This window comes from Saimiri boliviensis, chromosome 14 (genome assembly GCF_048565385.1).
Source record: "Saimiri boliviensis isolate mSaiBol1 chromosome 14, mSaiBol1.pri, whole genome shotgun sequence".
NCBI lineage: Eukaryota > Metazoa > Chordata > Mammalia > Primates > Cebidae > Saimiri > Saimiri boliviensis.
Genome location: NC_133462.1, coordinates 35,728,631 through 35,754,037, shown reverse-complemented (window position 1 = coordinate 35,754,037; position 25,407 = coordinate 35,728,631). Strand labels below are relative to the sequence as shown.

Sequence of the window (25,407 nt, the reverse complement as noted above, 5' to 3'; positions counted from 1 at the left end):
TTATAAAGGAGACAACTCAGGAACAGCCAAAAGGAAGAGATAAAGAGGGCAATCAATGTGTGGGGGATGGGGTGCAGCACTTCCATACGCTTTCTGGGTGGGGGACGCCGCCACCCTCCCATGACCTCCATGTGTTCATCAACTCAGAAGCTCTCCATAGGCCAGGTGTGGTGGCTCATGCCTGTAATCCCAGCATTTGGGAGGCTGGGGTGGGAGGATCACTTGACATCAGGAGTTCAAGACCAGCCTGATCTACATGGCAAAACCCCATCTCTACTCAAAATACAAAAATTAGCTGGGTGTGGTGGAGTGCGCCTGCACTCCTAGCTGCTCAGGAGGCTGAGGCAGGAGAATCACTTGAACCTGGGAGGTTGCAGTGAGCTGAACTCGTGCCACTGCACTGTAGCCTGGCTCTCTCAAATCAAAAAACAACAAAACCCCGGGTTTGGTGGCTGATGCCTGCAATCCCAGCACTTTGGGAGGCCGAGGTTGGTGGATCACTTGAGGTAAGGAGTTCGAGACCAGCCTGGCCAACATGGTGAAACCTCATCTCTACTAAAAATATAACAAATAGCCAGGCGTGGTGGCACGTGCCTGTAATCCTAGCTACTTGGGAGGCTGAGGCAGGAAAATCGCTTGAACACTGGGCTGGGGGTTGCGGTAAGCCAAGATCGACAAGAGTAAAACTGTGATACTGTTTCAAAAACAAACAAACAACAAAAAACTCTTCAAACCTACTCTCATTTAGGGTTCTTTTTTTTTTTTTTTGAGACCAAGTTTCACTCTCGTCACCCAGTCTGGAGTGCAACAGCATGATCTTGGCTCACTGCAACCTTCACCCCCAACGTTCAAGCGATTCTCCTGCATCAGCCTCCAGAGTAGCTGGGATTACAGGCATGTGCCAACATGTCCAGCTAATTTTTATATTTTTAGTAGAGACGGGGTTTTGCCTTGTTGGCCAGGTTAGTCTCAAACTCCTGACCTCAAATGATCTGCCCGCCTTAGCCTCCCAAAGTGCTGGCATGACAGGACTGAGCCGCCACATCTGGCCAATCCCAGCACTTTGGGAGGCCAAGGAGGGAGGATGGCTGGAAGCCGGGAGTTCATGACCAACCTGGGCAACATAGCAAGATTCCATCTCTCAATCACTCAATCTTTCAGCTGGGCATGGTGGCACATGCCTATAGTCCCAGTAACTCAGGAGGCTGAAGTGGAAGGATCCTTTCTGCCCAAGAGTTCCAGTACCACTAGAATCCACCTCCCGGGTTCAAGCGATTCTCTTGCCTCAACCTCCCAAGTAGCTGGGATTACAGGCATGTGCCGCTACATCCAGCTAATTTTTTCGTATTTTTAGTAGAGACGGGTTTCTCCATGTTGGTCAGGCTGGTCTTGAACCGCCGACTCAGGTGATCAGCTCGCCGCAGCCTCCCAAAGTGCTGAGATTACAGGTGTGAGCCGCCGCGCCCAGCCCGTGATTATATCTTAAAAACCACTTGGATCATCCCCAAGCTCAAGTCACAGCCCAGTTCAATTAAATTAGAACAGGATCTGTGGCTCAGGATTAGGTCGTTCATTAAAGCTTCCAGGTGATTCTAATGGTACTGTACCACTGCACTCCAGCCAGGGCACACAGCAAGAACCTGTCTCCGAAAAAAAGAAAAGAAAATGCTCACGAGGAAGGTTGCAGAACTAAATCAGGGGAGGGGGCAGTGAGAAAGTGAGATTTGCACAGCAGCCCAAAAGAGGAAGTTAGGTTAGGGGAGCATTGCTGCATTAGTCTGTTTTTCTGCTGCTAGAAAGAACTGCCTGAGACTGGGCAATTTATAAAGGAAAGAGGTTTGGCCTGGCACAGTGGCTCACACCTGTAATCCAGCATTTTGGGAGCCTGAGGTGGGCAGATCATGAGGTCAGGAGTTCAAGACCAGCCTGGTCAACATGGTGAAACCCCATCTCTACTAAAAATACAAAAACTAGCCAGGCATGGTGGCATGTGCTTGTAATCCCAGCTACTCAGGAGGCTGAGGCAGAAGAATCACTCAAACCCGGGAGGCGGAGGTTGCAGTGAGCCAAGATCTTGCCACTGCACGTGGGCCTGGGTGACAGAGCATGACTCTAAAAAAGAAAAAAGAAAAGAAAGAAAGAAAGAGGTCGTTTAATTGACTCACAGTTCAGCATAGCTGGGGAGGCCTCAGGAAACTTACAATTATAACGGAAGCAAAAGGAAAGCAAGACACCTTCCTCGCAGGGTGGCAGGAAGACGAAGCGCTTCAAGAAGGTGGAAGAACCCCTTATAAAACCATCAGATCTCGTGAGAACTCACTTGCTATCAGGAGAACAGCACAGGGGAATGGCTGCCATGATTCAACGACCTCCACCTGGTCTCTCCCTTGACACGTGGGGATCAGGGCCATCCAGGCAGAGGCAGAGGGAAGAACGTGTGCAAACCTTGAGGGAGGAACCTGGTATGTTCAGATGGCAGCAAATAGGCCAGCGTGGCTGGAGGAGATCAAGTGTGGGGAGGCAAGTGGGGAGATGATGGGTCAGATCATGCAGGGCCCTCGGGGCCACAGGAAGGACTTCGGCATTTACTCCAAGTACGGTGGGAGCCATTGAAGGTTCTAGGCAGAGGAGAGATGTCCTCTGCCTCAGGTGTTCACAGGTGCCCTCTTGCTGCTGTGGGGGAGAACTGACCTTTTTACTAGACCTAGTTGAGGGAAACAGTGTCCTCCCTACCTCCCATATAGCAGAGCTTTCCAAGGTCAACGTGATGGGCATGGGACCTAGTGAGAGGCAGCTCCAGGCCCGGTGAGTTTCCGCTATGTCTTGAACAGCCCTTGACTGACATCTGCTTAGTTGCAAATCAACCCCCCGTCCCAGAAATGCATTTCACTAATGGAAATAAAAGCACAACTGCATTTGGGCATGACAAATTTAATGTTTGCTTGTGGAGAAAAGAGCACATCTTCCCAAACTGGACATCGAGGAATTGCTACACAGAAGAACCACATCCAGGATAGAAATGAGCAGCCAGAGCTCGCTCAGTAGTGTATTTCAGAACTGTCAGGGAGAAGCCAGTAGGGGAACTATCGCTTTAACACCGAGACCACATTTTACCTTTTACTTGATTTTTTCTAAATGGAGTAGGAGAGAAAGATGCTAGAACGTGATCTTGGGAGGAGTTTCCCCCAGTCCTCCCCCCAAAAAAGGAAAAAAACAGAACTCCAAACCGCTGTGGTCATGGCAATTTCCCACCAAAACTGCCCATGGAAACACAAGCTGCTGTAAGTGAGTGTTAAGAAGGAAGGCACTGGTAGGTGGATGGTCCTGACTTCAATCCCTGGAGCTGGAGAGGGATTTTTCCCATGGCCTTTGGTTTAAAGTGTCTGTAAACTCAACAAACCTCCATTCCCCAGAGGTAATCTGCAAAAACATCAATTTCACCTAGAGACCATCTCCAATTAAACCTCACTCCCAAAGTCATTCAGTGTAACATCTGCCTTATTTTTAAAAGAAACAAATGTTCCCATATGATTCCTAGTCTTTGTGAGAATCCTGAGGCAGCCTCTCAGTGGCTACTTGAAGTTGAACTCTTGAAAAAATCTTCTGTAAACAGAAAGCTGAGGCCAGGTCAGGAGCAAGATGCAGCCCAAACTGTTTCTCATCACACAGGAGATGACAGGTCAGCTCTGCCCTATTCGAGACAATCTGATCCACTTTTTTTTTTTTTTTTTTAACAGCAGTTTAGAGACAATTGGCCAACGAAACCAGCCTGGCCAACAGGGTGAAACCCTATCTCCAATAAAAATACGAAAATGAGCCAGGCGTAGCGGTAGGTGCCTGTAGTCCCAGATACTCAGGAGATGGAGACAGAAGAATTGCTTGAACCCTGGAAGTGGGGGATGCAGTGAGCCAAGATCACGCCGAAGCACTTCTGCCTGGGCGGCAGAGCGAGACTCCATCTCAAAAAAAAAGAACAAAAAACTTCAACAGTCCATATTGCATCTTAAGAAGTCTTTTTGAAGCTGCTTTAGTCTGACTATAGTGTTAAAGCAACCAAAAATTTTTGTCTCCCACCCACATTCTCAGATACCCTCACTTTGTGTGTTTATAGGATTTGTCCATTTCACCTCAGTCATCTAATTTGTTGGTATAAAAAGATACCCTCTGCTGGACGTGATGGCTCATGCTGTAATCCCAGCACTTTGGGAGGCCGAGGCAAGTGGACCACTTGAAGTCAGGAGTCTGAAACCAGCCTCGCCAATGTGGTGAAACACGTTCTTTACTAAAAATACAAAATTTAGCTAGGTGTGCTGGCACGTGCCTGTAATTCCAGCTACTCAGGAGGCTGAGGCAGGAGAATCGCTTGAATTCTGGAGGTGGACGTTGCAGTGAGCTGAGATCGCGCCACTGCACTCCAGCCTGGGCAACAAGAGTGAAACTCCGTCTCAAAAAACAAAAAACGAAAAACAAGATACCCTCACTCCAAAGTTCTAAGGGTCGCCTCTGGTATGAAGTAACCGGGGCTCCCTAGAAATAAATCTAAACTGGAACCAGGCTTTCCCCCTTACACATACCCCAGGGAAGAGGCTGAGCTCATGAAAGCTGCAGGAAGTCATTTTGGCTGCAGGGGCTGGGAGAAGAGACACAGCCTCTGAAACGAAGTCGGGGAGGTGGGAACATAAAACTCCGCTCAGCCATCCTCACAGTGCTGGTCCTATTAACGGGTGTTGGTTAGTGTTTGTGAGCGGGGGGGGGAAAAGGTGCTGTGCCACCAGAGTTTGGAATTTGATGGGCAGAAAGTGTCTCTGAACTGGAGGTCGAGATGTAAATCTTCACACTGCACACATAACCTCTGAGCAGAAGCCCCAGCAGGTGGGGACTCCAGGACTGCAGCTTCATAGACTCCCTGGCACTGATCACAGCCCGTGGCTCCCATTCACATAAGGGCCTGTCATTCCCAGGCTGTCTAGAGAGTACAAGCAGTGACAGCAGGTTACTTAACCCTACCTCCTTGGCCCTTCCACCCAACCCCCAGCGTCCCCTAGAAGCGACCTCTAGTTTGAGGCTGCAGTGACGTATGGTTGCGCCACTGCACTCCAGCCTGGGCGGCCGAGGGAGACCGTCTCAAAAAAAAGAAGTGACTCCTCCATTAGCAGAAATGGTCACATCCCCCAGCCCTGCCGATGACAAGGATTGGGAAATGGTCATCGGGTCTCAAAGGGCCCCCCCACACACGGGTGAAGCCCAGATGCTTGTATCAGAAAGTCGCCGACAACTGCCTGCTGCGGCTGAGTGTGTTGCTGCCTTTCCTTTTCTAGCAGGATGAATGATTGGGCAAGAAGTTGCTTAAAACACAACCAGCCAAACAGGGCCTGGGCAGGAAGGCCCAGGCTGCTGGCTCTGAGGTTAATTAACTTCTGGCAAAAAGCCCAGAGCTGGAGTGCTAGGGGTTGGGTGAGTCTCTGCCCCGTCTAATGTGGTCCATAGTTCCAGAATTCAATTCAGGATCAGCGATGCAGTGAACACAGCAGCACAGTGGCAGGGTCGTGGGTGACGTGGATCTTGGGGGAAGCCTGGAAGGCACTTCTGGGGTCCCTGAAGCTGGGGATGGGGGTTTGAGGGGATCTGTCTCCCTATCCCTTCTACAATGGGGAAAGGCTGCTTTAATGCTGCTTTTCCCAGTAGAGGGTATGCAGGGGTCAAAATCACCCTCCCACCGTGGAGTCCAGAAAGTTTGTGGGGCAGGCTCAGAGACCAGCCTGCAGGACCTGAGAAAGAGGCGCTGCCTTCCCTCAATGGACTCCAAGAACCCACCCCGTGCAAGGAAGAAGATGAATCATCCTCCACCAGCTTGGGAATATCAGTCTGCCCAACCCAGAACAGACCTGGAAAATGGTTCTAAGCCAGAAGGCACCATGGATGCCCCTCCATCGGATGGGGTGGGATGTGTCGCCCACGGCCACCCTTCTTAATGCACCCTGAAAAGCAGCAAGCTCAAGCATGCCAATGTCCCTGGGCCCCTGCCTGCCATGCCGGGCTGAGTCCCCACGGTTTGCCGCCTCTCACCGGGGCTGCCTGAGCAATCTGGCAGACACGGTGACGAAGTGAAGGAGCGAGCCATGCAGGAGTCGGGGGCAGCTGACAGGAGGGAAGGGATTGCCCTGAGCTTGAGAATAACCATTGTGGCTCATGCCTCGATCACAGTCCCTGACGAGGCAGGAGGGGGGTGGGGAGGGTTGGGGCCATCTCTAGCAGCTGCAGCTGCTGGGCTGGGGGGCCGGAGCATCCCCCAGGGCTGGCCCTTTCCCGTTGCTGCCTGAGCTGGAGCTGGGTTCCAGGGACTCGTTCATCTTCTCACAGATGACATCCACCAGGCGCTCAAAGACCTGCTTCACATTGACGTTCTCCTTGGCGCTGGCCTCAAAGAATTCGAAACCTGGATGAAAGTTAAGGTGGGGACACTTGTGAGACTCCCGAGGTGCAGAGTCTCAGCTGTGGCATCACAGAAACCTGGGTTCTAAGCCTCATTCTGCCCTTTAGTCTGCTGTAGGATCTTCGCTGAGTGCCTTTGCCACTCCAAGCCTGTTTGCTCCTCTGTAAAATGGGAACAATGATCCTACCAATGATAAAAATCTGTGACAAGCCAGGTGCCGGGGCTTATGCCTGTAATCCTATCATTAAGGGAAGCTAAGGTGGGAGGATCACTTGAGGCCAGGAGTTCAAGACCAGCCTGGGCAACATAGCAAGGCTGTGTCTCTACAATAAATTATTTAAAAAATTAGATGGGCAGCCAGGCGTGGTGGCTCATGCCTATAATCCAGCACTTTAGGAGGCGGAAGAGGGCAGATCATTTGAGGTTAGTAATTTAAGACTAGCCTGACCAACGTGGTGAAACCCTGTCTTTACTAAAAATACAAAAAACTAGGTGGGCATGGTGGCACAAGTCTGTGATCCCAGCTACTTGGGAGGCTGAGGCAGGAGAAGTGCTTGAATCTGGGAGGTGGAGGTTGCAGCGAGCTAAGATCACGCCACTACACTCCAGCCTGGGTGACAGAATGAGACTGTTTCAAAAAAAAAAAAAAAAAAAATTAGATGGGCGAGGTGGCATTCACCTGCAGTCTCAGATACTTGTGAGGTTGAGACAGAAGAATCACTTGAGCCCAGGAGGTCAAGGCTGCAGTGAGCCATGGCTGTACCATGGTACTCCAGCCTGAGCAGTGAAGCAAGACCCTGTCTCTTTTTTTTTTTTTTTTTTTAAGACGATGTTTCACCATGTTGGTCAGGCTGGTCTTGAACTCCCGACCTCAGGTGATCCGCCCACCTTGGCCTCCAAAGTGCTTGGATTACAGTCGTGAGCCACCATGCCCAGCTTAGACCCTGTCTCAAAAACAAAACAAAACCAAGCCCTGTGGCCGCAGCCATGGCCTAAACAATCCTAAGAATCTCTTTGTCACAAGGTAGTGGCTGCAACAATCTAGGTAGGAGGGAACATGAAGAGTTCTGCTGCCCAGCGACCATGGCAGTTCCCACAGGTGGCTATAGCTCAGTTTCCACCCAATTTCTGCTACACAGAAAGGTATGGTCAGGAGACCCATGAAGTCACATTTTTCACTGCTTTTTTTAAAGAGCAACGGTTGGTCTCTCGCCGGGGGTGGTGGCTCACGCCAGTAATCCCAGCACTTTGGGATGATGAGGCAGGCGGATCATGAAGTCAAGAGATGGAAACCATCCTGGCCAACACGGTGAAACCCTGTCTCTACTAAAAATACAAAAATTAGCTGGGTGTGGTGGTGCATGCCTGTAGTCCCAACTACTTGGGAGGCTGAGGCAGGAGAATGGCTTGAACCCAGGAGGCAGAGATTACAGTGAGCCGAGATCGCGCCACTGCACTCCAGCCTGGAGACAGAGCAAGACTCTGTCTCAAAAAAGAAAAAAAAAAAGAGAAATGGTCTCTATTGCCCAGGCCGGAGTGTAGTGGTGTGAACACAGCTTATTGCAGCCTCAACCTCCTGGGCTCAAGTGACCCTCCAGCCTTGGCCTCTGAGTAGCTGAGGCTACAGGTGTCCACCACCATGCCCAGCTAATTTTTAACATTTTTATTTTGCAGAGGTGGGGGTCTCACTCACCGTGTTGTGCAGGCTGATCTTGAGCCACCACACTAGGCTTCTTGCATCCTTTTTTTTTTTTTTTTTTTTTTTTTTTGAGAGGGAGTTTTGCTCTGTTGCCCAGGCTGAGTGCAGTGGTGTGATCTCAGCTCACTGCAACCTCCACCTCCTAGGTTCAAGCGATTTTCCTGCCTCAGCCTCCCAGGTAGCTGGGACTATAGGTGTGCGCCACCATGCTTGGCTAATTGTTGTTGTTGTTTTTCTATTTTTAGTAGAGACGGGGTTTCAACGTGTTAGCCAGGATGATCTCAATCTCCTGACTTTGTAATCTGCCTGACTTGGCCTCCCAAAGCGCAGGGATTGCAGGCATGAGCCCCCAGGCCCAGCCCCTGCATCCTCTTTAAGGTTGCCTAAGAGTCTGCCTGAGACGAGCTGTCCCTGAATCTCCATGCAGCCCCACCTGCCACATCACCAAGGTAAGCCAGAAATTCAAACACCTGCCACATTACATGTGACCCAGGTTAAGTGGGCCTGTCTTCCCTGTGCATCATGCTGCACTATAAAAATGGAATCATAATGAACTAGGTGTTTAATTATCTGTTTATGATCTGTCTCCGCTACTAGAAAGCCAGCTCCAGGCAGGCAGGATTTCCGTCCATGGCGGCACCCCAGTGCCTGACACGGAAAGGTTGCTTAGAAACTGTCTGCTGAGGCCAGGCACGGTGGCTTATGCCTGTAATCCCAGAACTTTGGGAGGCCAAGGCGGGTGGATCACGAGGACAGGAGTTCAAGACCAGCCTGGCCAACATGGTGAAACCCCATTTCTACTAAAAATACAAAAATTATCCAGGCATGGTGGTGTGCACCTGTAATCCCAGCTACTACAGAAGCTGAGGCAGGAGAATTGCTTGAACCCGGGAGGCAGAGGTTGCAGTGAACCAAGATTACATCATTGCACTCCAGCCTGGGCAACAGAGCGAGACTCCGTCTCAAAAAAAAAAAAAAAAAAAAAAAAAAAGAAAAGAAAAAGAAACTGTCTGCTGCATTATTGAATAAATGAATGGGTAAATGGATGAACAGCAGAGGCAGGGCATGAACTTAGATTTCCTACTGTGAGCCTAAAGATATCAAAGCCACCCTACTGACTTCCTGGGCAGAATTTCCCTATCCACATGTGGCCTTGTCTCATACAATCGGTGTTCTTTATTTTTCTTTTTTTTGAGACCAGCTTTCACTCTTGTTGCCCAGGCTGGAGTGTGCCGGTGCAATCTCGGCTCACTGCAACCTCTGCCTACTGGGTTCAAGTGATTCTCCTGCTTCAGCCTCCCAAGTAGCTGGGACTGCGGGCACACACCACCATACCAGGCTAATTTTTGTATTTTCAGTAGAGACGGGGTTTTACCATTTTTGCCAGGCTGGTATTGAACTCCTGACCTCACATGATCCGCCTACCTCAGCCTCCCAAAGTGCCAGGTGTGAGCCACTGTGTTTATTTTTCTGATATTTATCAGGTGCGATGATGTGCGCCTGTATTCCCAATTACTCGGGAGGCCAAGGCAGGAGAATCACTTGAAGCCAGGAGTTCAAGACCAGCCTGGGTAACAATACGGAGAGAGACTCTGTATCTAAAATAAATAAAAATTTTAAAAAGAAAAAGAGAATTTTTTTAAAAAAATATTATTCACTAGAGAAATTTACTGGAGAAGCTAGAAACTACAGAGAAGTACTGAGACAGCCTGTAATCCCAGTACTTTGGGAGACTGAGGCAGGTGGATCACCTGAGCTCAGGAGTTCGAGACTAGCCTGGCAACATAGCAAGACCCAGTCTGTAAAGAAAATATAAAAATTAAGTTAGGCATAGTGGCTCGTGCCTGTAATCCCTTGGGAGGCCAAGGCAAGCAGATCGCATGAGGTCTGGAGTTCAAGACCAACCTGGCTAACACAGTGAAACCTCATCTCTCCTAAAAATATAAAAATTAGCTGGGCATGGTGGTGCACGCCTGTGATCCCAGCTACTTCAGAGGCTGAAGCAGGAGGCTCACTTGAACCTGGGAGACAGAGGTTACAGTGAGCCGAGACTGCGCCACGGGACTCCAGCCTGGGTGACAGAAGGAGACTCTGTCTCAAAAAAAAAAAAAAAAAAAAAAGTGTCAGGTGCGGTGGGTCACATCTGTAATTCTAGCACTTTGGGAGGCCAAGGTGGGCTAATCACAAGGTCAGGAGTTCAAGACCAGCCTGGCCAATATGATGAAACCCCATCTCTACTAAAAATACAAAAATTAGCTGGGCATGGTGGTGTGTGCCTGTAATCTCAGCTACTTGGGAGGCTAAGGCAGAACAATCACTTGAACCCAAGAGGCAGAGGTTATAGCGAACTGAGATTGCACCACTGCACTCCAGTCTGGTGACAGAGCGAGACTCTGTCTAAAAAAAGAAAGAAGGAAAAATTAGCCAGGTGTGGTGGCATGTGCCTGTAGTCCCACCTACTTGGGAGGCTGAGGTGGGAGGATGACCTGAGCCAGGGAAGTCGAGGCTGCAGAGAGCCAAGGTCACGTCATTGCACTCCAGCCTGGGCAACAGAGTGAGATCCTGTCTCAGAAAAAAGAAAAGAAAAGAAAAGAAAAGAAAAATACAAAGAAGGCCAGGAGTGGTGGCTCACACCTGTAATCCAAGCACTTTGGAGGTCAAGGCGGGCGGATCACCTGAAGTCGGGAGTTCAAGACCAGCCTGACCAACATGGTGAAACCCCATCTTTAAAAAAAAAAAAAAAGAAAAGAAAAAAAGAAAACAAAGAAAAGTACAGAGATCGAGATAAAAGTCATTTGTAGTCTTATCACGTGGAAACAATTACTATTGGTGTTTTGCTATTTAGCTTTCTAGTCTTTATCCTTTTTTTTTTTTTTTTTTTTTTTTTTTTTCTGAGATGGAGTCTCACTTTGTCGCCAGGCTAGAGTGCAGTGGTTTGATCTCAGCTCACTGCAGCTTTCACCCCTGGATCCTGGATTCAAGCGATTCTCCTACCTCGATCTTCTGAGAAGCTGGGACCATGTGCCACCACGCTCAGCTAATTTTTGGATGATCTCAATCTCTTGCCCTTATGATCCACTGGCCTCAGCCTCCCAAAGTGCTGGGATTACAGACATGAGCTACCAAGCTTTTTTGTTTTTCTCACCTTTTTTTTTTTTTTTTGAGACTGAGCCTCCCTCTGTTGCCCAGGCTGGAGTGCAGTGGCATCATCATAACTCACTGCAGCCTCAATTCTTAGGCTCAAGTGATCCTCCCACCTCAGTCTCCCAAGTAGCTGGGACTACAGGGGTGTGCTACCACACACAGCCAACTTTCGGTATTTTTTTATAGGGGCGAGGTTTCACCATGTTGCCCACGCTGGTCTCTAACTCCTAGACTCAAGTGATCCTTCTGCCTTGACCTCCCAAAGTGCCTGGATTACAGGGAAGAGCCACCATGCCCAGCCTTTAGTCTTTTTCTATATAAATATGTCGCTGGTGGGGTTAGGTTTGTAGGGGATGTGTGTGTGCACATGTATGTCTGTCTGGCTTTTTTTTCCTACAAAATTGGGATCAGGTCAAGCGTGGTGGCTCATGCCTATAATCCTAGCACTTTAGGAAGCCAAGGCAGGCGGATCACCTGAGATTGCAAGTTTGAGACCAGCCTGACCAACATGGTGAAACCCCATCTCTACTAAAAATAAAAAATTAGCCAGGCATGGTGGCCTATGCCTGTAATCCCAGCTATTCCTGGCTGAACAAAATTGCTTGACCCTGGGAGGTAGAGGTTGCAGTGAGCCGAGATTGCACCACAGCACTCCAGCCTGGGTGACAAGACCAAAACTGTATCTCAAAAAAAAAAAAAAAAAAAAAAAATGGAATCAATTCTGTCTCCTGCTTTGTACTCCAATCTTCTTTTTGTGTGTATGTGATATGTGATACAGGCTCACTCCATCACCCAGGCTGGAGTGCAGTGGCACAATCTAAGCTCACTGCAACCTCTGTCTCCCGGGTTCAAATGATTCTCATACCTCAGCTTTCCAAGTAGCTGGGATTACAGGCATGTGCCACCACACCCAGCTAATCTTTATATTTTTGGTAGAGACAGGGTTTTATTATGTTGGCCAGACTGGTCTCAAACTCCTGACGTCAAGTGATCTGCCCACCTCAGCCTCCCAAAGTGCTGGGATTACAGGTGTGAGCCACCACACCCAGACTGTACTATTATGTTTTAAACATAACAACAGAAAGTGAGAATCGCACCTTACCCCAAGATCCCAGATATGATCGGCAAGTAGGTATGGGAAACATCTACAAGTATTCCAGCCCGTGGCAGGCATAACCCACTTCACTACTTCCAGGCTACCTGGGGCTCCAGAGCCCTGTCCCATACAACAAAGACCCAGTTTCTCCAACAAAGCAATGGCAAGAATAAATGGGGAAAGGGATGGTTATAGCTTAGAGGTCAGCAAACCTCCTCTGTCAAGGGCCAGATCATAAATATTTTAGGCTTTCTGGGTCATATGGTCTCTGTCTCAATTACTCAGTTCTGCACTTGAAGCACAAAAGCAACCACAGACAATGCATCAATAAATAGGCATTGGCTGGGAATAGGTGTGAGCTCACTCCTGTGATCCTAGCACTTTGGGAGGCCAAGGTGGGAGGATTGCTTAAAACCAAGAGTTCAAGATCAGCCCAGGAACATGGCAAGACCTATCTATTAAAAACATTTTTTTTTTTGAGATGGAATCTTACTCTGTTGCCCAGGCTGTAGTGCAATGTCACGATCTCAGCTCACCGCAACCTCTGCCTCCAGGGCTCAAACCATTCTCCTGCCTCAGCCTCCTGACTAGCTGGGATTACAGGCATTCCCCACCACTCCTGGCTAATTTTTTTTGTATTTTTAGTTGAGGCAGGTTTCACCATGTTGTCCAGGGTGATGTTGATCTTCTGAAATGATCCACCTGCCTCAGCCTCCCAAAGTGCTAGAATTATAGGCATGAGCCACCATGCCTGGCCAATTTTTTTTTTTTTTTTTGGATGATGTTCTGCTCTGTTGCCCAGGTTAGAGTGTATGATGAAATCTCGGCTCACTGCAACCTCCGACTCCCGGGTTTAAGCAATTCTCTTGCCTCAGCCTTCTGAGTAGCTGGGATTACAGGTGACCACCAAAACGCCTGGCTAATATTTTTGTATTTTTAGTAGAGAGAGGTTTTTCCATGTTGTCCAGGCTGGTCTCCAACTCCTGAACTCAGGTGATCCACCAACCTTGGCCTCCCAAAGTGCTGGGATTACAGGTGTGAGCCACTGTAGCCAGACAGTTTTTTTTTTTTTAACTGGGCAAGTGTGTGGAGTATACCGGTAGTCCCAACTACCGGGGAGGCTGAGGTGGGAGGGTTGCTTGAACCCAGGAGTTGGAGGCTGCATTGAGCTATGATTGTACCACTGCACCCCAGCCTGAAAACCAGAGAGAGACCTTGTCTCAAAAACATAAACAATAAATTAAAAAAGTAAATGGTATGGCTGTGTCTCAGAAAAACTTCATTTATAGATACAAATTTGAATTTCATATAAGTTTCACATATCATAAGATACATATTTTTTTCAACCACTTAACAATGTAAAAACTGGGCCAGGTGTGGTGGCTCATACCTGTAATCCCAACACTTTGGGAGGCCCAGGTGGGTGGATCATTGAGGTCAGGAGTTTGAGATCAGCCTGGCCGACATGTTGAAACCCATCTCTACTAAAGATACAGAAAACTAGCCAGGCGTGGTGGCAGATGCCTATAATCTCAGCTACTCAGGAGGCTGAGGCAGGAGAATCACTTGAACCTGGGAGGCACAGGTTGCAGTGAGCCTAGATGCAGTCATTGCATTCCAGCCTGGGTGACAGAGCTAGACTCTGTATCAAAAAAAAAAAAAAGTAAAAACCAACCAGGTGCAGTGGCTCATGCCTATAATCCCAATACTTTGGGAGGCTGAGGTGGGCCAATTGCTTGAGCCCAGGAGTTCACGACCAGCCAGTGCAACATAGTGAGACCTTGTCTCTACAAAAAAATTAAAAATTAGCTGGTATGCTGGCTTATGCTAGTAGTCACAGCTACTTGGGAGGCGGAGGCAGCAGGATCGCTTGAACCCAGAAGTCTGAGGCTGCAGGGAGCCTTGAACTTATTTTGTGGAGTTAGGAGTCTCACTATGTTGCACAGGCTGGTCTCCAACTCCTGGCTCAAGCAATCCTCCCTCCTCAGACTCCCAAAGTGGTGGAATAACACCACTGTACTCCAGGCTGGGTGAAAGAGTGAAGCTCTGTCTCTACTATTTCAACAATAACAAGAACAAACCAGCTGGAGTTACACAGCGAACTGATTATAGACAAAGGGCTGGATGTCCAGGGTTTGTTTCTCAATGCTCTAGGAAAAAAGGAAAAGTATTTTGAAGGAATAGATGATTCCAGATTGATTAAATGTTGAGATTTAATTAAGCTGAATCAGGTTTTATGGAAGTGTATTACACGTTCCTTTCTACTTGTGAATGTATTTGAACTTCGTTTTTTTTTTTTTTTTTTTTGAGAAGGAGTCTTGCTCTGTCGCCAGGTTGGAGTGCAGTGGCACAATCTCGGCTCACTGCAACCTCCGCCTCCTAGGTTCAAGCAATTTTCCTGCCTCAGCCTCCCAAGTAGCTGGGACCAAAGGCACGCGCCACCACACCCAGCTAATTTTTGTATTTTTAGTAGAGACGGGGTTTCACCATGTTGGCCAGTCTGGTCTTGAACTCCTGACCTTGTGATCCACCCACTTCAGCCTCCCAAAGTGCTAGGATTACAGGCGTGAGCCACTGAGCCTGACCTGTTTTTTTTTTGGAGACAGAGTTTTGCTCTTCTTCCCCAGGCTAGAGTACAATGGCGCAATCTCGGCTCACCACAACCTCCACCTCCCAGGTTCAAGTGATTCTCTTGCCACAGCCTCCCAAGTAGCTGGGATTACAGGCATCTGCCACTATGCCCAGCTAAGTTTTTTGTATTTTTAGTAGAGACAGAGTTTTGCCATGTTGGCCAAGCTGGTCTTGACTCCTGAAGTCAGGTGATCCACCTGCCTCAGCCTCCCAAAGTGTTGGGAATACAGGTGTGAGCCACCACACCTGGCCACAATTAAAGTTTTATTGGTGGGTGTGGGGGTTAAAAAAATAAATAAATAAAATAAAATAAAGTTTTATTGGCAAACAGTCACGCCCATTCATTTATGCATTGTCTGTGGCTGCTCTGAAGCAGAGTTGAGTAGTAGTTGCCACACAGAGCATATAGCCAAAAATATTTACTATTTGGCCCTTGAGGAAAAGGTTTGCTGACCTCTGGACTAAAGGAAGCAGTCATATCCACTATTTTGCTGTTTTGTTTTTCTGCTTAGTCGGTGACATTACCGTATCAAAACATAAAGAATGACCGGATGTGGTGGCTCATGCCTGTAATTCCAACTTTTGGAGGCCAAGGTGAGTGGATCACCTGTCAGGAGTTCGAGACTAGCCTGGCCAACATGGCGAAACCCCACTTCTACTGAAAATACAGAAATTAGTGAGGCATGATGTGTGCACCTGTAATTCCAGATATTCAAGAGTGAGACTCCATCTCAACAACAACAACAACAACAACAACAACAAACCATGAAGAACATTCCCTCAGCCAGGTGTGGTGGCTCGCCCCTGCAATCCCAGCACTTTGGGAGGCCAAGGAGGGAGGATCACTTGAGGCCAGGTGTTTGAGGCCAGGAGGCTGGGCAACATAGCAAGATCCTGTCTCTACAAAAAATAAAAATAAAGAACATCCTCATCCTTTTCCACAGCTTCATAGTATTCCACTATGTGAATATACTTCATGGCCACTTGGTTCCCCAACTGTGAGACATCTGGGGAGGGATCATAGGTTTCACTTTTACTAACTTATTTATTTATTTATTTATTTATTTGTATTTTTAGTAGAGATGGGGTTTCACCATGTTGGCCAGGCTGGTCTCGAACTCCTGGCCTCAGGTGATCCACCTGCCTCAGCCTCCCAAAGTGCTGGGATTATAGGTGTGAGCCACTGCACCCAGCTGATTTCACTTTTACTAACACTGCTGCTACACTATACACACTACATCCCACATGAGTGAGGATATCTATAGGATCAGTTTCCAGAAATGGTTTTGCTAAGTTCCCCAGGCACAGGCAGTGGGATAGTGGGTGTTCCTGTGCATGGATCCCCTGAAATTAAACAGCAAAGGTGGCATACACATGGGTATTTTCCTGGGCAGATCCTCAAAGGGTCAGTGACGGGGATGGACCCTGAATCTGAGGATGAGGATGAGGGTTTGGTTCTGGGAGACCCAGGGCCTGTGGCCCAGGCTGGGCACTAACCAAGGTCATCGGCGAGCCTCCGGCCATCCTCAGCAGGCACAACACGTTCGTCCTCCAGGTCACACTTGTTCCCCACCAGGATGACCTGGGCGTTGTCCCAGGAGTAGGTCTTGATTTGCGTGGCCCTGAAGAGTTACCAGTCATGAGCCATGAGCCCGGGGGGGGTTAGGGGTCAGAGGAGAGGGCAAAGATCAGGGGTCTGTGGTCAGCAAGCACTCACCAGTCCTGCACGGCGGCAAAGGATTCCTGGTTGGCGACATCATACATGAGCAGGAAGCCCATGGCTCCCCGGTAGTAGGCTGTGGTGATGGTACGGTAGCGCTCCTGGCCTGCGGTGTCCTGGACAAATGGCAGTGACAGTTGGCTGGGAACCTGTTTCCCTGCCCTCCCCTGTCTGAGAGAGGCACTGCCCTGTGCTCACAGCCCTGTCTTATGGGGGAAACACAGACCTGCTTGCACAACGTCCAGTCTGATGGAGAATACACAGACCCTGCCCTCATAGCCCCAGTCTGATGGGGGAGGCATGGATTCATTCTCAAGGGACCTCCCCAGTCTGATGAGGGAGAGACTTAGACTTGCCCTTGAGGGGTTCCAAGTCTCAGGGGTCACAGACTTATAAGCCCCTTTGACCTCATCTCTAAGAACCAACTTCAGCCAGGTGTGGTGGCTCATGCCTGTAATCCAAGCACTTTGGGAGGCTGTGGCAGGCGGATTACAAGGTTGGAATTTGAGACCAGCCTGGCCAATATGGTGAAGTTCCGTCTACGCTAAAAAAAATACAAAAATTAGCCAGGCGTGGTGGTGGGCACCTGTAGTCTCAGCTACTCAGGAGTCTGAGGCAGAATTGGTTGAACCCGGGAGGTTGCAGTCAGCCTAGATCATGCCACTGCACTCCGGCCTGGGTGACAGAGTGAGACTCCGTGTCCAAAAAAACCCAACTAAACAACTGCAAGTAAGAACCCACTGGGCCCGATGGTACCATCTTGATAGGACACCTTGGTACTCTTGCTACCATGATTGTCACCAGCGACTCAGCTGGGAGAGGGGGCTGGGTGTAGCTCTGCAGACCAGGCTGGTTCAATGGGGATCCCAGGAGTCCCCTCTAAGATGGTATCCAGAACTCCTTCCCATTGGTCACCAGCACCTGGGAACTTTTTTTTTTTTTTTTTTGAGATGGAGTCTCACTCTGTCACCCAGGCTGGAGCGCAGTGGCATGATCTCTGCTCACTACAACCTCTGCCTCCCAGGTTCAAGCGATTCTCCTGCCTCAGCCTCATGAGAAGCCGGGACTATAGGTGCGTGCCACCATGCCTGGCTAATTTTTGTATTTTTAGTAGAGACGGGGTTTCGCCATGTTGACCAGGCTGGTCTCAAACTCCTGACCTTGTGATCCACCTGCCTCAGCCTCCCAAAGTGCTGGGATTACAGGTGTGGGCCACTGTGCCCAGCCCTTTCTTTTTTTTTTATTTTAATAAATGGGGTCTTGCTCTGTCACCCAGGCTGGAATGCAGTGGTGCAATCGTAGCTCACTGCAGCCTCAACTCCTGGGCTCAAGCAATCCTCCCGCGTCAGCCTCCTGAGCAGCTGGTACTACAGGGAGGAGCTACCATGCTAGGCTAATTTTTACATTTTTCGTAGAGACGAGATCTCACTATGTCTCACTATGAGGCTGGTCTGGAACTCCTGGGCTCAAGTGATCCTCCACCTTGGCCTCCCAAGTGTTGGGATTACAGGCATGAGCCACCATGCATAGCATAACCAGTAATTCGAACATTTTTTTTTAAGATAGAGTCTTGCTCTGTCGATAGGCTGGAGTGCAGTGGTGCAATCTCAGCTCACTACAACCTCCGCCTCCTGGGTTCAAATGATTCTCCTGTCTCAGCCTCCTGAGTAGCTGGGACTACGGCCATGTGCCACCATGCCCAACTAATTTTTGTATTTTTAGCAGAGATGGAGGTTTCACCACGTTGGCCAGGCTGGTCTCAACCTCTTGACCTTGTGATCCGCCCACCTTGGCCTCCCAAAGTGCTGGGATTACAGGCATGAGCCACCGTGCATAGCATAACCAGTAATTCGAACATTTTTTTTTAAGACAGAGTCTTGCTCTGTCGATAGGCTGGAGTGCAGTGGTGCAATCTCAGCTCACTACAACCTCCGCCTCCTGGGTTCAAATGATTCTCCTGTCTCAGCCTCCTGAGTAGCTGGGACTACGGCCATGTGCCACTATGCCCAACTAATTTTTGTATTTTTAGCAGAGATGGAGGTTTCACCACGTTGGCCAGGCTGGTCTCAACCTCTTGACCTTGTGATCCGCCCACCTTGGCCTCCCAAAGTGCTGGGATTACAGGCATGAGCCACCGTGCCCGGCCTCAAACATGTTTTAGGTTAGTATCGTCTCCCAAGTCAGACCCAGGAATAATACTGTCTCCCTCAGAGTCCCCTCGACCAGGGCAGAGCATGTCCTCTCATCCTGATAAATTTGCCTAGTAGATAATTCCCCCTCATTCTTCACACCTGTCCCAAGTGCACATCCCAACTCGGGGCTACATCTCCTCACTTGAGAACCCTCACCACAGCCGGAAGAACTCTCCAGTGAGGCCAGGTGCAGGGGCTCATGCCTGTAATCCCAGTACTTTGGGAGGCCGAGGTGGGTGGATCACCTGAGGTCAGGAGTTCGAGACCAGCCTGGTCAACATAGTGAAACCTCATTTCTACTAAAAATACAAAAATTAGCTGGGTGTGGTGGCTCATGTCTATTATCCCAGCTACTCGGGAGGCTGAGGCAGGAGGTGTATTGGAGGCTACACCAATAATAGCTCCTGTGGATTGCTTGAACCCAGGAGACGGAGGTTGTAGTGAGCGAAGATCCTACCACTGCAGTCCAGCCTGGGTGACAGAGACTCCACCTCAGGAAAAAAAAAAAAAAAGAACCCTCCAATGAACTTCCCTGGATGGACCCCACCCCCAACCGACAGCCAGCCTCCTTGCCTACCCAGATCTGCAGCTTGATCCTCTTGTCATGGCGGTAGACGGTCTTGACCTTGAAGTCGATGCCCACGGTGCTGACGAAGGCAGGCGTGAAGGAGTCGTCCGCGTACCGGAACAGGAAGGACGTCTTGCCCACGCTGCTGTTGCCGATCAGCAGCAGTTTGAACATATAGTCAAAGTTCTGATCTGCTGCATCTCGGGGGCCTGCTGGGGGGTCTCCAGCTGATGCCATCTTGGCCCGAGCCTCCTAGGACAGGGAGGCCTGAAATACTCAGAGAGGTGAGACGGGTGTCCTGCAGGGGAATCAGACACCAATAATAGCTCCCGTGGATGCACCAGGGCTGGATTCAAATCTCAGCTCAGTCACTTGGAAGCCACGTGATGCTGGATGCCTCCCTTGCTCCCTCTGGACCGCAGTTTCCTCTTCTGCAAAATGGGATGTTTGTCACAGTCCCTTCCTGAAAGAGTAGTTGGTTGTGAGCCTAAAATGAGTTTCTTTCTTCTTTTTTTTTTTAGAGACAAAGTCTCGCTCTGTTGCCTGAGGCTGAAGGGCACTGGCATTATCATAGCTCACTGTAGCCTTGACCTCCTGGGCTCAAGCAATAGTCCTGTCTCAGCCTCCCAATTAGCTGGGAATAGAGGCTTGCCACCACATCAGGCTTATTAAAAAATATATATATATTGTTTCCTATGATCCGTTTTATATATATATATATATGTGTGTGTGTGTGTGTGTGTATGTGTATATCTATATACGTGTATATATATATATTAGTTTTGTTTTGAGACGGAGTCTTGCTCTGTCACCAGACTGGAGTGCAGTGGCACAATCTTGGCTCACGGCAGCCTCCACCTCCTAGGTTCAAGCAATTCTCCTGCCTCGGACTCCTGAGTAGCTGGGATTGCAGGTGCCTGCCACCACTCCTAGCTAATGTTTGTATTTTTAGTAGAGACGGGCTTCACCATGTTGGTCAGGCTGGTCTCGAATTCCTGATCTTGTGATCTGCCCACCCCAGCCTCCCAAAGTGCTGGGATTACAGGTGTGAGCCACCACATTCAGCTTAAAAAATATTTTTTGTAGGCCGGGCGCGGTGGCTCACGCCTGTAATCCCAGCACTTTGGGAGGCCGAGGCAGGTGGATCACGAGGTCAAGAGATCGAGACCATCCTGGTCAACATGGTGAAACCCCGTCTCTACTAAAAATACAAAAAATTAGCTGGGCATGGTGGCGCGTGCCTGTCATCCCAGCTACTCAGCAGGCTGAGGCAGGAGAATTGCCTGAACCCAGGAGGCGGAGGTTTCAGTGAGCCAAGATGGCGCCATTGCACTCCAGCCTGGGTAACAAGAGCGAAACTCCGTCTCAAAAAAAAAAAATTTTTTTTTGTAGAGATGGGGTCTCACTATGTTGCCCATGCTGGTTTCAAACTCCTCTGCTCAAGCAATCCTTGGGCCTCAGCCTTCCAGTGTGCTGGGATTACAGGCACAAGCCACCATACCTGATCTAAAATGCGTTTCTTTATTCATTCAACAAATGCTTACTCTGTGCCAGGTCCTGTTCTCCATGGAGATGCAGCTGTGACATGCAAAAGTCCACCCTCAGGCGGTCATGTTTGTTTCAGTGGGAAGATATTAACACGCGTAACAGTCATTAGACAGTGCGTGGTATACAGCTGGGGCACCAAAAATGAGACTGCTGTTTAATCTTCACACTCTATGGCATAACCGAGTCTTTATTGGGCTGGAGGGTGAGACCCTTCCTGTCTGGAGACCCAGAGGCCTGGCAAAGGGTTCAAGTTCAGGGCCGAGGGTAAGGGGCTCTGGCCGCTGCAGAACTACACTCTGGAGAAGGTGCAGGTGTGGACTTCGCCCAGCGTGTGCAGCTGGTGTGGCCCAGGTGTAAGCTGGGGTGGGGTGGGGTGGGGGGAGGACCTGCCAACTGGATTAGCTGGATAGAGCCCCCGATTAAAGCTTAGGTGTTGACTTTGGCTGGTGTCAGCCACTGGGGCGCCTGCCCTCCCCCAACTCATGCCAAATATAACCCCTTCTCTGAGTGCTAGGGGGAAGGGGTTTTCTATGCACACAGCCCAGGTTTAAAGGCCAGTTCTACCCCCTCAATAGGTACTCCATTTTCTATTTGTCAAAGGGGCTGGGCCTGTCTCCTTCTGCTCAAGGCTGACTCACTCCAGCCCCAGTCCACGGAGGCAGGAATGAGAGTCCTATATCCAGGGAAACCATCCCAGCCCTCTCATTAACACAACCCCACCACCACGAACACCGCTGCCCACCGCTGGTCTTTCCAGGCAATCCCTCCCAGGCCTGGGCTGCTTGAATCTGCCCACACTCCAACATGCTGCTTCATCCCGGTCCAGGGTGCTCCCACAACCCTCATAACCTCTCCCAGGCATCAGTTTCCCCAGTTGTCTATGGCCGCTGCAGGAACCCCATAGAGGGGCTGGACAGAGGCTGAGAAAACCCTGGCAAAGCTATTTCTCAACCGCCTTTGGGGCTTTTTTCTACTTTAAACGAGGACCTAATCAGCCCCACCCTGTGTTCCAGGAGAACGAGTTTGAGGAAGGGAAGAGGCAGGAAACCTTTTCCCACGCAGGGCAGGGCCTCAAGCCTGGGGCCCCCACCTCCCCCAGCGTCAGCTCCCCTGTGTCAGTCGGCCCCGCCTCATTCTAACCTTCCGCCGACCCTCCCTCAAGCCTAGTGCCGGGGAGCTCGCTTCTCTCTCCCCTTCATTAGATTTGGGGCGCCTCAGCCAGCGCAGGTGGCTCGGGACCTTCCCTCATCACCATATGGTCCCAACGCCTGTCCCCAGCTGGGCTCTCTGCCCCGCCCGCGTCCCATCAGCGCTTCCCAAGTGCCAGCTGGGTGGGGGCGAGGACAGAGGTGTTCCCCGCAGCCCCGCCTTTGTTCTCCAGGCCCCCCACCCTTTCCCCCAAACCCCTGTACCCCACAGACCTGCTCGAATGCAGAGGGGCGGGGCGGGCTGCGCTCCTTCCCAGGGGTCGCCTCGCGTATGGGGCGCCGCCCGCAGGAGATCAGCCGGTGAACTCGCTGCGGCCTGGCCTTGGCCGAGACCCCAGCCCTGCAGACGCCGAAGCCCGCAGCCTGCAGCCACCCGGATCCCGCGCGGGCTCCGCCCAGGAGGCAGAGGAGGGGCCGTTCCCGGGGCGGGGGGTGGGGGAGGACCGCGCGGGGCCGAGCCATGGGCGGGGCTTGCTGAAAGCGGGTGGGCGGGGCTGGAAGCTGCCGCGAGCGTCTAGAGCCCGCCCTAGCCAAGCAACATCTCATTTTTCCCTCCTTCTATGCCCACGGCTGTTAAAAGCCTGGAGTCTGGAACCTAGTTCGAGTCCCAGTTCGACCACTTTGTAATCTTGTGACTTTGGAGGCGTTATTTGACCTCTTTGAAGGGCGTTAGTTTCCCGGTCCGTCAAATACCTCATAGCAAGAGTACCCAACCTCACAGAGTTGTGGGAGGATTATGATCTGAGTTGGTGTTTGTCAAGTGCAATGCCGGCCCTAAAGTAGGCTAGGGCAGGCGCAGTGGCCTGTAATACCAGCAGTTTGGGAGGATGAGGCAGGAGAATCACTTGAGGCCAGGAGTTTGAGACTAGCCTAGGCATCATAAGGAGACCTCATCTCTACTAAAAATAACAAAAATTAGCCAGGTGTGGTGGTGTGTGACTGTAACCCCAGCTACTTGGGAGGCTGAGATGGGAGGATTGTTTGAGCTGAAGAGATTGAGGCTGCAGTGAGCCGCAATTGCGCCACAGCACGCCAGCCTTGGCAACAGAGCAAGACCCTGTTTCAAATAAATAAATAAAAATAAATGAGAGCCGGGCTCAGTAGTTTATGCCTGCAATCCCAGTGCTTTGGGAGGCTGAGGCTGGTGGACCACTTGAGTTCAGGAGTTCAAGACCACCCTGGCCAACATAGAAAAACACCAACTCTACAAAATGAAAAATACAAAATTAGCCAGGCATGGTGGTGCGTGCCTGTAATCCCAGCTACTTAGTAGGCTGAAGCAGGGGAATTGCTTGAGCCCAGGAGGTGGAGGTTAAAGTGAGCTGAGATCGTGCCACTGCACTCCAGCCTGGACGACAGAGCACGATCCTGTCTCAAAAAAAATTAATAAATAAAAAGTAAATGAGGCTGGGCATAGTGTCTGATGCCTGTGATCCCAACCTTTGGGAGGCTGAGGCAGGAGGATTGCTTAAGCTCAAGGGTTCAAGGCCAGCCTAGGCAATATAAAGAGATCCCGAATCTATGAAAAAATTTTTTTAACTAGCTGGCCATGGTGACACACACATGTTGTCATAGCTAGTCTGGAGGCTGAGGCAAGAGGATTGCTTGAGCCTGGGAGAGAGAGGCTTCAGTAGGCTATGATTGTGTTACTGCTCTCCAGCCTGGGCGACAAGGCAAGACCTTATCTCTAAATAGAGAAAAAATAAAGTGGGTTGGATCTCTCTGTGAAATACTCAGGCTTTGCTGCTGTTGGAATTCCAGCAACTTCACCTCACTCGATTTGCTGAACCTCTGAATCCCCACTGCCTTACGGTAACAAAAGTAGCTGCCCCAAGAGCTGCCACGTGGATGAATGGGGATGAAGTGGGTTAGTTAGGAGGCACTGGATTATGCTTAGTAACAAGCACCCCCAAGACTCCATGGGCCCAACAGCTAAGGTTTGCTTCCCATGATGGTGGTTCGTGAAGAGAAAATGCAGCAACTTATGCACTGTTTTGCAGTACTTCTCCTTGGAAGGGGTACATGCCACCTCTGCTCACATTTAATTGGTCAAAGCAAGTCACATGGCCACCCCCAATGTCATTGGGGTGGGAAATATGATTGTACTCTAGGATCAGAACCATCAGGGGCTGGTGGCATGTGCCAGCTACTTGGGAGGTTGAGGTGGGAGGATTGCTTGAGCCCAGAAGCTGGAGGCTGCAGTGAGCTATCATGCCACTGCACCCCTGACTGGGTGACAGAGCGAGACCCTGCGTCAAAAACAAGACAAAATGCCGGGTGCGGTGGCTTATGCCTGTAATCCCAGCACTTTGGGAGGCTGAGGTGGGTGGATCACCTGAGGTCAGGAGTTCAAGACCAACCTGACCAACATAGAGAAACCCCGTCTCTACTAAAATACAAAACTAGCTGCGCATGGTGGCACATGCCTGTAATCCCAGATACTTGGGAGGCTGAGGCAGAAGAATCACTTGAACTCAGGAGGCGGAGGTTGCGGTGAGCTGAGATTGCATCATTGCACTCCAGCCTGGGCAACAAGAGTGAAACTTCATCTCAAAAAAAAAAAAAAAAAAAAAAAAAAAAAAAAAAAAAAAAGAAAACAAATAATACATGATATATCACTCGTTAACATGTCTGGTATACAGCAGGTGCTCAATAAATGGGCATCATTATAGGAGAGGCTTACAGCTGCAATGCCTGACACTTGGAGAGAGATCCAAGATGGCTGATTACTAGCAGCTTGGGATTGTAGCTGCCAGTGAAAGCGCAGAGAACGAGAGGACGCCACATTTTCACATGAATTCTTGCTGCTCACGTACCAGCAGATTCCCAGTGGAGGAGCCCCACAGGTCGTCAGCGCGACTCTTGTGACCAGCGAGGTGGTTTTGCCGGCGTCTCGCAGTGGCGGTTCTTGGTGCAGAGTCAGAAAAGCACCATCGGTCTTAACGCCGCTGTTTTGGCTGGCACAGTGGGTTGCTCAGATTCCAGTGCTGCGAATCAACAAGTTGGACGTCCACTCAGAAACCCAATTACAAAGACGGTAATTATAAAGACCACAGATGGATAAATCTATAATGAAGGGAAGAAACCAGCCTAAAAAGGCTGAGAATACCCAAAATCAGACCGCCTCTCCCTCAGCAGGGGATCACAGTTCCTCATCAGCAACGGAAC

At 49.9% G+C, this 25,407-nt stretch overlaps 1 protein-coding gene across 3 annotated transcripts; it reads right to left on the bottom strand.

Moving 5' to 3' along the window:
• Nucleotides 1-2,915: 2,915 nt before the first annotated feature.
• RAB3D (RAB3D, member RAS oncogene family) lies at nucleotides 2,916-25,407 on the bottom strand. 3 transcript variants are annotated; one of them, XM_039465867.2, is made up of 5 exons: nucleotides 25,056-25,407; nucleotides 19,493-19,946; nucleotides 16,721-16,839; nucleotides 16,501-16,625; nucleotides 2,916-6,436 (listed from the first exon to the last, which is right to left on the bottom strand). In XM_039465867.2, the coding sequence occupies exons 2-5, from the start codon at nucleotides 19,718-19,720 to the stop codon at nucleotides 6,249-6,251; spliced, it is 660 nt and encodes a 219-aa protein (XP_039321801.1). In that variant the 5' UTR covers nucleotides 19,721-19,946; nucleotides 25,056-25,407; the 3' UTR covers nucleotides 2,916-6,248. The 3 variants fall into 3 exon arrangements, with proteins under 3 accessions (XP_039321801.1, XP_039321800.1, XP_003941831.1); XM_039465866.2 differs by lacking the exon at nucleotides 25,056-25,407 and adding an exon at nucleotides 22,453-22,653; XM_003941782.2 differs by lacking the exon at nucleotides 25,056-25,407 and adding an exon at nucleotides 22,453-22,653 and having other exon boundaries at nucleotides 19,493-19,781.

What these genes read in the sequence shown, in the direction of transcription:
- RAB3D (XM_039465867.2), bottom strand. Translation starts at nt 19,720, where the DNA reads ATGGCATCAGCTGGAGACCCCCCAGCAGGCCCCCGAGATGCAGCAGAT. An exon ending in TTTGCCGCCGTGCAGGACTG is followed by an intron (nt 16,626 to 16,720) that starts GTGAGTGCTTGC and finishes GTAACTCTTCAG; the next exon opens with GGCCACGCAAATCAAGACCT. An exon ending in GAGGCTCGCCGATGACCTTG is followed by an intron (nt 6,437 to 16,500) that starts GTTAGTGCCCAG and finishes ACTTTCATCCAG; the next exon opens with GTTTCGAATTCTTTGAGGCC.